The sequence below is a fragment of the Pseudophryne corroboree genome, chromosome 11 (assembly GCF_028390025.1).
Source record: "Pseudophryne corroboree isolate aPseCor3 chromosome 11, aPseCor3.hap2, whole genome shotgun sequence".
NCBI classification, from domain to species: Eukaryota; Metazoa; Chordata; class Amphibia; order Anura; family Myobatrachidae; genus Pseudophryne; species Pseudophryne corroboree.
The window spans coordinates 93,844,923-93,857,167 of record NC_086454.1 but is presented as its reverse complement, the minus strand read 5'-3'; the positions used below and the strand labels follow the sequence as shown (position 1 = coordinate 93,857,167).

The window sequence follows — 12,245 nt, the reverse complement described above, 5'->3', positions numbered from 1 at the left end:
CCTCCATGATGTGTTAGCTCCTCTATGATGCATGGGAGTGCAATAGATGTTAACAGCAATTCCCTGTTATTATGGGATACGGTCGTTAGGTCGACACAACTTAGGTCGACCACTGAAGGTTGACATTGCTCTTAGGTCGACATGCATTAGGTCGACATGTACTAGGTCGACAAATCAAAAGGTCGACATGAGTTTTTCACATTTTTTTCTTCATTTTTTGGATTTTTTCATACTTCACGATCCACGTGGACTACGATTGGAATGGTAATCTGTGCCGAGCGAAGCGAGGAACCTTGCCCGAAGAATAGCAAGCGAAGCGCGCCATGCGAGGGGACACGGTGCACTAATTTGGGTTCCCCATCACTTTACGGAGAAAACAACACCAAAAACAGTCAAAAAACTCATGTGGACCTTTTGACCTGTCGACCTAACGGCCATGTCGACCTAATGCATGTCGATCTTCAGTGGTCGACCTAATGAGTTTCGACCTAAGTTGGGTCGACCCAACAATCCATACCCGTTATTATAGGCAGTGTTGGATTACCAACAGGACGGATTGGGCCCTGACACATCACCAGCGTGGGGAGCACTGCGGCATAATATGACCTGGGGGCACTACAGTGTGTTTAACACACTTGCGGTGCTGGGAGTTTTTACACATTCTACTTTGTAATAACATTGCCAGTATACAGGTGTGTGCTCTTACATCCTTGCTGCAGTCACGCTTCAATTGTAAAGCGCTACAGAATATGCTGCACTATATAAGAACCTGTAACTAAATAAGTAAATAAATAAATAAAAAGCCCTTCAAGTCGCACCATGACGTAGCGGGACTATTTATTTTTACCACATACCATTTAATATATAAATATTTATTAATATTACAGAAACACATCATTTAAGCGCTCCCTAGCATCACTCATTATAGCATTTTGTATGCAAATACAGTCGCAGTATATAGGCATGCTGTATATCATTTTATTCAGCAGGCTCTGCTTGTGCGTCCTATTACATTACATTGCGACTAAAATGCATTTTCTCTAAAAAAAAAAGCAAAAAAAAAAAAGTGCAGAGTCACACGGCACTTGCGCATTATCTGTAACGTGACTTATAGGGAACAGTGCTAAGATGTGAGAGGACACATTTGTGCCATCTTGACAATTGTTGGAAGGGACCCACAAACTGTAATCTTCTCGGATTCTAAGAACGATGTTAGTGCGGGACAGCGGATCCCTGACCATGGGCTGCAAGCTTGAATGTTTGGACAAAAACAGGAACTGATCATTCATATTTTTATTTTGCTAGATATATACAGATCTGCAGAAGTGAGAACTGTGTTTTCGTATAATCAATAAAATGTATTTCATAAAATTAACGAATTGCTGGTAACAGAAGTATTAATGGCGCCGCTGCTCAATCTACCTCTTCAGAAACGTCTCCTTTCTTACTCTCCTCCAGATAGGACAGCTGAAACAAGGAATACGAAACAATAAACATTTAAACAAAAAATTCAGTTATACCCTTACAATTATTTTGGGAAGAATTTTGTGCAATTATTTATTTATTACTCAAAAAATAATTCAACCCAAAAAACAACAAAAAAAAACAACACACCCTTTGTTTCCATGTTGTATTTGTCTGGAGTTGTTATTATATGAATAATAACATTCCAGTTGCCTGGCTTTACCTATATTTGATAGTCATGAAACAAACTAAATTTATAATGTAACCTATTCACTACTAAGCCATTATTTTTCTACTTGTCCCAAAATCGCATTGTATTGTAAAAAGATTATCACACTTAAATGACAGTCAGGGTGTACAACACAGTACCGGTGAAGCTTTGGAGCAGGTGATGGGGTCAGATGGGGATACAGTTATTAGGTCGACCACACTTAGGTCAACAGTCATTAGATCGACCACTATTGGTCGACATGTGCTAGGTCGACATGTAAAAAGGTCGACATGCGTTTATCAAATTTTTTTACATTTTCATACTTACGATCCATGTGGACTACGACTGGGAATAGTAACCTGTGCTGAGCGCAGCCATAGCGGAGCAAAGCGAGGGGACACGGTGCATTAATTGGGGCTCCCCGTCACTTTACGAAGAAAACAACAGCAAAAAAATAAATAAAAAAACTAATGTCAACCAATAGTGGTCCACCTAATGACTGTCGACCTAAGTGTGGTCGACCTAATGACCCATACCCGGTCAGACGTCACACAGTGGTGGCCAGGGAGGAAGGCCCAGAAAATGACAGAGAACAGTAGGCCGCTACGGTTGACTATACCCTACGCATAGAGTTTAACTTTGGAGTTTAATCTGTCATTTCTATTTCATACATGGCAGAAGCTTTAGTGGATAGTTGTAGAAAGGAGGATTTGTTGTTGCGGGTAATGTGCCAGAGGGATGTAGTCATGTTACCGGCACCGGGATCCTGACCACCAGAATGCCGGTAGGGGGCCCAGGGCTATTCCTACTCGTGGGTGTCCACTACGCCCATAGAGTGGGAATAGAACCTGTGATGAGCGCAGCGAACCACCAAGCCCGCAGCGTGGCGTGCGCAGCATGCCCGCAAGGGGATTCGTTGCACTCTCCTCCCTGCTGGCATTCTGACGTTGGTATGTTGACCGCCGGGATCCCGACAGCCGGTAACCCAACCCGTGCCAGAAAGGAGCTTATGGGCATCTTTAAAATGCCAAGATTTAATATCCAAAAAGCCGGTACACTGACATGCATCATCTTACACTGCTCCATTATATTCACGTGCAAGATTTAAATTGCTGTTTTCATTCCTAGAATTCTGCAAATACTCTGCCAATTAGGGGATACCTACTTGTTCATCAATGCAGCGGAACTGCCACGTCCAAGATGCGTTATATAGGAACGGGCGTAAGTCAAATCGGTTATCGTCGGGGCTGTAGCTCTCTGCGTGGTAAGCTGGTGTCAGTGTGGTCATTTTGTGCCTATTGATGGAGTACATCCGGAAGAAGTGCTTCACCTTCTCAGCAACCTGCAATAAAACGGACAGATGCACTCCGCTGACTTAACCAATCAGGTGCTTTATAAAATCACAGCTACAGACTCTCTCCCGCAGAAACACGGGATACAAAAACCAGTAATTGAAACAAAATAGAAGTAGTGTATTGCAGTGATTCTGGGACTCTTGATGATAGTGGGGGATTATACGGGAAATGTTCAGAGCTCTTTCAAGTATGCATGGAGCTACAAACTAAAGCAAAACTCTGAATCTGGAATAAGTCCAAAGCATTCCAGAAAGTACATCCGATAACGTAATAACCACTGAGTATTGGAGTATCCGGTGAAAATAAGAATTTACTAACCGGTAATTCTATTTCTCGTAGTCCGTAGTGGATGCTGGGACTCCATAAGGACCATGGGGAATAGCGGCTCCGCAGGAGACTGGGCACAACTAAAAGAAAGCTTTTGGTCTAACTGGTGTGCACTGGCTCCTCCCTCTATGCCCCTCCTCCAGACCTCAGTTAGGATACTGTGCCCGGAAGAGCTGACACAATAAGGAAAGGATTTGGAATCCCGGGTAAGACTCATACCAGCCACACCAATCACACCGTATAACTTGTGATACAATACCCAGTTAACAGTATGATAACAACTGAGCCTCTCAACAGATGGCTCCAAACAATAACCCTTTAGTTAAACAATAACTATATACAAGTATTGCAGACAATCCGCACTTGGGATGGGCGCCCAGCATCCACTACGGACTACGAGAAATAGAATTACCGGTGAGTAAATTCTTATTTTCTCTGACGTCCTCAGTGGATGCTGGGACTCCGTAAGGACCATGGGGATTATACCAAAGCTCCCAAACGGGCGGGAGAGTGCGGATGACTCTGCAGCACCGAATGGGCAAACTCTAGGTCCTCCTCAGCCAGGGTGTCAAACTTGTAGAATTTAGCAAATGTGTTTGACCCCGACCAAGTAGCTGCTCGGCAAAGTTGTAAAGCCGAGACCCCTCGGGCAGCCGCCCAAGAAGAGCCCACCTTCCTCGTGGAATGGGCTTTCACTGATTTAGAATGCGGCAGTCCAGCCGCAGAATGTGCAAGCTGAATCGTACTACAGATCCAGCGAGCAATAGTCTGCTTTGAAGCAGGTGCACCCAACTTGTTGGGCGCATACAGGATAAATAGCGAGTCAGTCTTTCTGACTCCAGTTGTTCTGGAAACATAAATTTTCAGGGCCCTGACTACGTCCAACAACTTGGAAGCCTCCAAGTCTTTTGTAGCCGCAGGCACCACGATAGGTTGGTTCAGATGAAAAGCTGATACCACCTTAGGGAGAAACTGGGGACGAGTCCTCAATTCTGCCCTATCCATATGGAAAATCAGATAAGAGCTTTTACATGACAAAGCCGCCAATTCTGATACACGCCTGGCCGAGGCCAAGGCCAACAACATGACCACTTTCCACGTGAGATATTTCAATTCCACGGTTTTAAGTGGCTCAAACCAATGTGACTTTAGGAAATCCAACACCACGTTGAGATCCCAAGGTGCCACTGGAGGCACAAAAGGGGGCTGAATATGCAGCACTCCCTTAACAAAAGTCTGAACTTCAGGTAGTGAAGCCAGTTCTCTCTGGAAGAAAATCGATAGAGCCAAAATCTGGACCTTAATGGAACCCAATTTGAGGCCCATAGTCACCCCTGACTGTAGGAAGTGCAGAAAACGGCCCAGCTGAAATTCCTCCGTTGAGTCCTTCCTGGCCTCACACCACGCAACATATTTTCGCCAAATGCGGTGATAATGGTTTGCGGTCACTTCTTTCCTAGCTTTAATCAGCGTAGGAATGACTTCCTCCGGAATGCCCTTTTCCTTCAGGATCCGGTGTTCAACCGCCATGCCGTCAAACGCAGCCGCGGTAAGTCTTGGAACAGACAGGGCCCCTGCTGCAGCAGGTCCTGTCTGAGCGGCAGAGGCCATGGGTCCTCTGAGATCATTTCTTGAAGTTCCGGGTACCAAGCTCTTCTTGGCCAATCCGGTACAAAGAGTATAGTTCTTACTCCTCTTCTCCTTATTATCCTCAGTACCTTTGGTATGAGAGGAAGAGGAGGGAACACATAAACCGACCGGTACACCCACGGTGTCACTAGAGCGTCCACAGCTATCGCCTGAGGGTCTCTCGACCTGGCGCAATATCTTTCTAGCTTTTTGTTTAGGCGGGACGCCTACATGTCCACCTGTGGCTTTTCCCAATGGTTTACAATCAGTTGGAAGACTTCCGGATGAAGTCCCCACTCTCCCGGGTGGAGGTCGTGTCTGCTGAGGAAGTCTGCTTCCCAGTTGTCCACTCCCGGAATGAACACTGCTGACAGTGCTAACACGTGATTTTCCGCCCATCGGAGAATCCTTGTGGCTTCTGCCATCGCCGTCCTGCTTCTTGTGCCGCCCTGTCGGTTTACATGGGCGACTGCCGTGATGTTGTCTGACTGGATCAGTACCGGCTGGTTTTGAAGCAGGGGTTTTGCCTGACTTAGGGCATTGAAAATGGCCCTCAGTTCCAGAATATTTATGTGTAGGGAAGTCTCCTGACTTGACCATAGTACTTGGAAGTTTCTTCCCTGTGTGACTGCCCCCCAGCCTCGAAGGCTGGCATCCGTGGTCACCAGGACCCAGTCCTGTATGCCGAATCTGCGGCCCTCTTGAAGATGAGCACTTTGCAGCCACCACAGCAGAGACACACTGGTCCTTGGAGACAGGGTTATCAGCCGATGCATCTGAAGATGCGATCTGGACCACTTGTCCAACAGGTCCCACTGAAAGGTTCTTGCATGGAACCTGCCGAATGGAATTGCTTTGTAGGAAGCTACCATCTTTCCCAGGATCCGCGTGCAGCGATGCACCGACACCTGTTTTGGTTTTAGGAGGCCTCTGACTAGAGAAGACAGCTCCTTGGCCTTCTCCTCCGGGAGAAACACTTTTTTCTGTTCTGTGTCTAGAACCATCCCCAGGAACAGTAGACGTGTCGTAGGGACCAGCTGTGACTTTGGAATATTTAGAATCCAGCCGTGCTGTTGTAGCACCTCCCCAGATAGTGCTACCCCGACCAACAACTGCTCCCTGGACCTCGCCTTTATCAGGAGATCGTCCAAGTACGGGATAATTAAAACTCCCTTCTTTCGAAGGAGTATCATCATTTCGGCCATTACCTTGGTAAATACCCTCGGAGCCGTGGATAGACCAAACGGCAACGTCTGGAATTGGTAATGACAATCCTGTACCACAAATCTGAGGTACTCCTGGTGAGGATGGTAAATGGGGACATGCAGGTAAGCATCCTTGATGTTCAGAGATACCACGTAATCCCCCTCGTCCAGGCTTGCAATAACCGCCCTGAGCGATTCCATCTTGAACTTGAATTTTTTTTATATATGTGTTCAAGGATTTCAAATTTAAAATGGGTCTCACCGAACCGTCCGGTTTCGGTACCACAAACATTGTGGAATAGTAACCCCGTCCTTGTTGAAGTAGGGGCACCTTGACTATCACCTGCTGGGAATACAGCTTGTGAATTGCCTCTAGCACTGCCTCCCTGCCTGAGGGAGTTGTTGGCAAGGCAGATTTGAGGAAACGGCGGGGGGGAGACGTCTCGAATTCCAGCTTGTACCCCTGAGATACTACTTGAAGGATCCAGGGATCCACCCGTGAGCGAGCCCACTGATTGCTGAAGTTTTTGAGACGGGCCCCCACCGTACCTGGCTCCGCCTGTGGAGACCCAGCGTCATGCGGTGGACTTGGAGGAAGCGGGGGAGGACTTTTGCTCCTGGGAACTGGCTGTATGCTGCAGCTTTTTCCCTCTACCTCTGCCTCTGGGCAGAAAGGACGCGCCTTTAACCTGCTTGCCCTTATGGGGCCGAAAGGACTGTACCTGATAATACGGTGCTTTCTTTGGCTGTGAGGGAACATGGGGTAAAAATGTAGACTTCCCAGCTGTTGCTGTGGAAACGAGGTCCGAGAGACCATCCCCGAACAACTCCTCACCCTTATAAGGCAAAACTTCCATGTGCCTTTTAGAATCTGCATCACCTGTCCACTGCCGAGTCCATAACCCTCTCCTGGCAGAAATGGACATTGCACTTATTTTAGATGCCAGCCGGCAAATATCCCTCTGTGCATCTCTCATGTATAAGACTGCGTCTTTAATATGCTCTACGGTTAGCAATATAGTGTCCCTGTCTAGGGTATCAATATTTTCCGACAGGGAATCTGACCACGCAGCTGCAGCACTGCACATCCATGCTGAAGCAATAGCTGGTCTCAGTATAATACCTGTGTGTATATATACAGACTTCAGGATAGCCTCCTGCTTTCTATCAACAGGTTCCTTTAGGGCGGCCGTATCCGGAGACGGTAGTGCCACCTTCTTTGACAAGCGTGTGAGCGCTTTATCCACCCTAGGGGATGTTTCACAACGTGACCTATCCTCTGGCGGGAAAGGGTACGTCATTAGTAACCTTTTAGAAATTACCAGTTTCTTATCGGGGGAAGCCCACGCTTCTTCACACACTTCATTTAATTCCTCAGATGGAGGAAAAACTACTGGTAGTTTTTTCTCTCCAAACATAATACCCTTTTTTGTGGTACCTGGGGTAACATCAGAAATATGCAACACATTTTTCATTGCCTCAATCATGTAACGTGTGGCCCTATTGGAAGTTACATTAGTCTCATCGTCGTCGACACTGGAGTCAGTATCCGTGTCGACATCTGTGTCTGCCATCTGAGGTAGCGGGCGTTTTAGAGCCCCTGATGGCTTTTGAGACGCCTGGGCAGGCACAGGCTGAGAAGCCGGCTGTCCCATATTTGGTATGTCGTCAAACCTTTTATGTAAGGAGTCGACACTGTCGCGTAATTCCTTCCACATAACCATCCACTCAGGTGTCGACCCCGCAGGGGGTGACATCACATTTATCGTCATCTGCTCCGCCTCCACGTAAGCCTCCTCATCAAACATGTCGACACAGCCGTACCGACACACCGCACACACACAGGGAATGCTCTGACAGAGGACAGGACCCCACAAAGCCCTTTGGGGAGACAGAGAGAGAGTATGCCAGCACACACCAGAGCGCTATATAACACAGGGATTAACACTATAACTGAGTGTTTTCCCTTATAGCTGCTTATATATATATATTGCTGCGCCTAAATTTAGTGCCCCCCTCTCTTTTTTACCCTTTTGTGCTTGAAACTGCAGGGGAGAGCCAGGGAGCGATCCTTCCAGCGGAGCTGTGAGGGAAAAATGGCGCCAGTGTGCTGAGGGAGATAGCCCCGCCCCTTTTTCGGCTGACTTTTCTCCCGCTTTTTTATGGATTCTGGCAGGGGTATTCATCACATATATAGCCTCTGGGACTATATATTGTGATTTTTTGCCAGCCAAGGTATGAATATTGCTGCTCAGGGCGCCCCCCCCCCCCCAGCGCCCTGCACCCATCAGTGACCGGAGTGTGAGGTGTGCATGAGGAGCAATGGCGCACAGCTGCAGTGCTGTGCAGTACCTTGTTGAAGACCGAAGTCTTCTGCCGCCGATTTTCAGGACCATCTTCATGCTTCTGTAAGGGGGACGGCGGCGCGGCTCCGGGACCGAGCGATCGAGGTCGGGTCCTGTGTTCGATCCCTCTGGAGCTAATGGTGTCCAGTAGCCTAAGAAGCCCAAACTATCTCCAATCAGGTAGGTTCGCTTCTTCTCCCCTTAGTCCCTCGTAGCAGTGAGTCTGTTGCCAGCAGATATCACTGAAAATAAAAAACCTAAAATATACTTTCTTTTCTAGGAGCTCAGGAGAGCCCCTAGTGTGCATCCAGCTCAGCCGGGCACAAGATTCTAACTGAGGTCTGGAGGAGGGTCATAGAGGGAGGAGCCAGTGCACACCAGTTAGACCAAAAGCTTTCTTTTAGTTGTGCCCAGTCTCCTGCGGAGCCGCTATTCCGCATGGTCCTTACGGAGTCCCAGCATCCACTTAGGACGTCAGAGAAAGAAGGCAACACCTCTCTGCCCCCTACACACGGGCTCCTATACATTACCATCACTGCACCCCATATTATTATTATCCTTTATTTATATGGTGCCACAAGGATTATGCAGCGTCTTACAAAGTACATCAATGCAAAATAAAACAAGACAAGAAAGGCGTAAGACATACCATACAAAACACTGCAGCCTATGGGATACACGCTATATAAAACATTGCTGCATGTGCTGTCATAATAACAACAAAAGCGGTGTCTCCTGATGAACCTTTTGTTTTCAACCTTTTGAACTTTTGTTTGGTGCCATTGTGGGCGGTGAGGGTGGGGGTAGAGTTTGTGCAAGTGAGGAAGAGAAAAGCACATGAGGGAAGAGGGTCCTGCCCCTGAGAGCTTACAATCTAAAAGGGATTTACATGACAAGGGATGAGTGTAATCCTGCCACTGTTTACATCATTGGTACGGCCACATCTTGAATACTGTGTACAATTCTGGCACCTCACTCTAAAAATAGATATCCTGGAACTTGATAGGGTTCAGAGGCGAGCTACGAAATTGATAAAGGGGTTAGAGGCGCTGGATTATGAGGAAAGGCTTACTAGGTTAGATATGTTTACACTTGAAAAAAGGCGTCTAAGAAGAGACATTATTAATATTTACCAATATATAAAGGGACAATACATGGAGCTAACAGGTGATTTGTTTATTGAAAAAATCTCTACACAAGACAAGTGGACACCCTCTGAGGTTAGAGGAGAGAAAATTTCGTACCCAACTTCACAGTAAGGGCAGTAAGGATCTAGAATTCTCTGCCAGAGAAGGTAGTAATGGTGGACTCAGTCAATAAGTTTAAATATAGGCTAGATAAATTTCTAACTGATAAAGATTTCCAAGAATATAGCATTTAAAATGAATGTATTTTAGATACAGCACGAATTACAGTTGTTAGTAAGTCTTGAAATAAAAAAACTTCCTCTGGGTCATTATAGTTATACTATAGTTACATACAGAATAGTGTAAGAATTAGAATACAGGTTGAACTTGATGGACAATTTGTCTTTTTTTCAACCTCATTAACTATGTCACTATGTTTTTAGAAATGACTCCATGTTTTTCTGAAGGTGGGCCACGTATCTGTTTAATGACACTGGGCCTAATTCATGTTTGTTTGCAACTGCAATTTTTTAGCCTTCGGAACTGCAAATCTTAGCAAGTGAAGCTACCGCCTAGAAAAGATGACAGACGCTCACCGGAGCCATCACATACTCATTCGCAACTGCGTATGCAGACTATACGCAAGAACAAGGAACAATGACTGCTGGGTTGCCCTATGGTCTTGCAGGCTGGCTACGAAAGTATCGACGCTGGCATCATCTGTCTCCACGTACATGATCCCATCTGGCGGCAGACACATGCCCCGAAATTGTCCATGATGCACATGCGTCTATGGTGCCACTCCCTGTCACCAGCCCCAAACGGTCCCCTCCTGTCAATCACGCTAAGATAAAAATCTTAGTGCGATCACAAAAGCACCTTGACATATCTGCAGTGCGATCACTGCCTATCCGCAGTCTGCGTACAAGCATGAATTAATTCCATTATACGTTAGTATACTACAGTATAACAGTATTTCTGGGTACATGAAAGCCACAACAGCAGTTTGGAGTGCTACATCTGGCCTGCAGGCCAGCGAGAGCAAGTATCGAGAATGAATGTCAGTATAGATCTGATCTACCTGTCTTGGCGAGATTCCCCTCCACATGAGCAGGAGTTTGCAGAACATGCTGTACGGCCCAGTTTTCACGATTTTCCTCAGTTTCCCATATACAGACAGCTCATCATACGTCATACCCATATCATGCTGCAGGGGCAGAATTGAGAGACAATAAAAACATTATCTAGCGGCCCACGTGGATATCGGACAGTGTTTTCTAGGTATTTTTGCTGTGATTTGATGCTTATATTATCTGAATGATTAAGTCCCCTTTACATACGGGCGCGCTGGGTATATATCAAAACAGCTAAAATCATGTAATTTTTGCAAACAAAAACCGAAATTCTGATTTAAAATCCGAATTCCGAACCGCGGGAAGATCCAAACTTGGACTCAGTTCGGATCAAGGGTAGGATGTAATGGAGACTGAGATCGCCAGCTTTTAAAGGGGGAAAATAAAAAAAGTCAGATCGGCTGGCATCCCGCCCATCCGGCGATCTCAGTCTCCATTACATCCCGCCCCAGATCTCCTTGGGAGATTCGAACCGGGTCATAGGTTCGGTTCCACAATATTCGAGTGGATTCAGATTTCGGGAGAACCGAACCGCACATCTCTAGTATGCAGCAGTCATATCTCACAGACGGATGCAGGAGGTGTCTAAGTCACCTTCTGCTGCAATTGTATTTTCTTTGTACATTATTGCACAGCCTCTTCCCTGCGTCTGTGCAATACATTAAAGATTAGAATCAGGCCTCAAGTGCAAAGGGGAGCAGTATGATTTACCGGCGCATGGGATCCCGCCACTCAAAATACCGATGCCGAGATCCCAATGTGTACGAAGCCATCCGGGGTGAGTAAGGGGCGTTCTCCCCTCTCCCCAACCCTCCCTCCCCGCAGCCTAACCCTAACCTCCCTCTTTGGTGTCTAACCCTAACCTCCCCTCGTAGGTGCCTAAACCTAACGCACTGTCCCCGCTGCCTAAACCTAACCCCCCCTCCCTGTAGCCTAATCGTAACCCCCGAGGACGCAGCCTAACCCTAACCCTCCCCCACGCAGCCTAAACCTAAACACCCCCCCCTCATTGTGGCTTACCTGCCTTGCCGCGCGGTCTTTCCTCGTTCGGGATTCCGGCTGTCGTATTCCGGCGCTGGGATGGTGCACCTATTCTGGATGCTGGCGTCGGCATTCAAAACGAGATTTTGGTACTTACCGGTAAATCCTTTTCTCGAAGTCCATAGGGGATACTGCGATGGCGAATTACAGTGGGGTATAGATGGGTCCATAGGAGCCGATGCACTTGCGCTGGCTCCTCCCCTCTATGCCCCTTCCCATCAGACCAGTCTAGAAAACTGTGCCCGAAGGAGACGGAACATACCTCAAGAGGAGGAAAACAGAACAGAAGAACAGGATAAACCGAGCAACACAACCGAACAAGTAGAACAGATAAACAGCGAAAGCAACATGCATACGCTGATGCATAACAACCCAAACAATATGCAGAAAATGAAGCACAGAGGTGGG

General features: G+C 46.9%; 1 protein-coding gene across 1 annotated transcript in view; it reads right to left on the bottom strand.

Annotated features, from left to right (window-relative positions):
- Window positions 1-1,278: 1,278 nt before the first annotated feature.
- NADSYN1 (NAD synthetase 1) overlaps window positions 1,279-12,245 on the bottom strand; it is a 95,693-nt gene continuing 84,726 nt past the window's right edge. The window contains exons 18-20 of the mRNA XM_063944174.1: window positions 10,745-10,870; window positions 2,841-3,017; window positions 1,279-1,467 (exon numbers count right to left, since the gene is read on the bottom strand). Coding sequence (XP_063800244.1) covers window positions 1,414-1,467; window positions 2,841-3,017; window positions 10,745-10,870 — 357 coding nt within the window. The 3' untranslated portion in view covers window positions 1,279-1,413. The remainder of the gene's footprint in view (window positions 1,468-2,840; window positions 3,018-10,744; window positions 10,871-12,245) is intronic.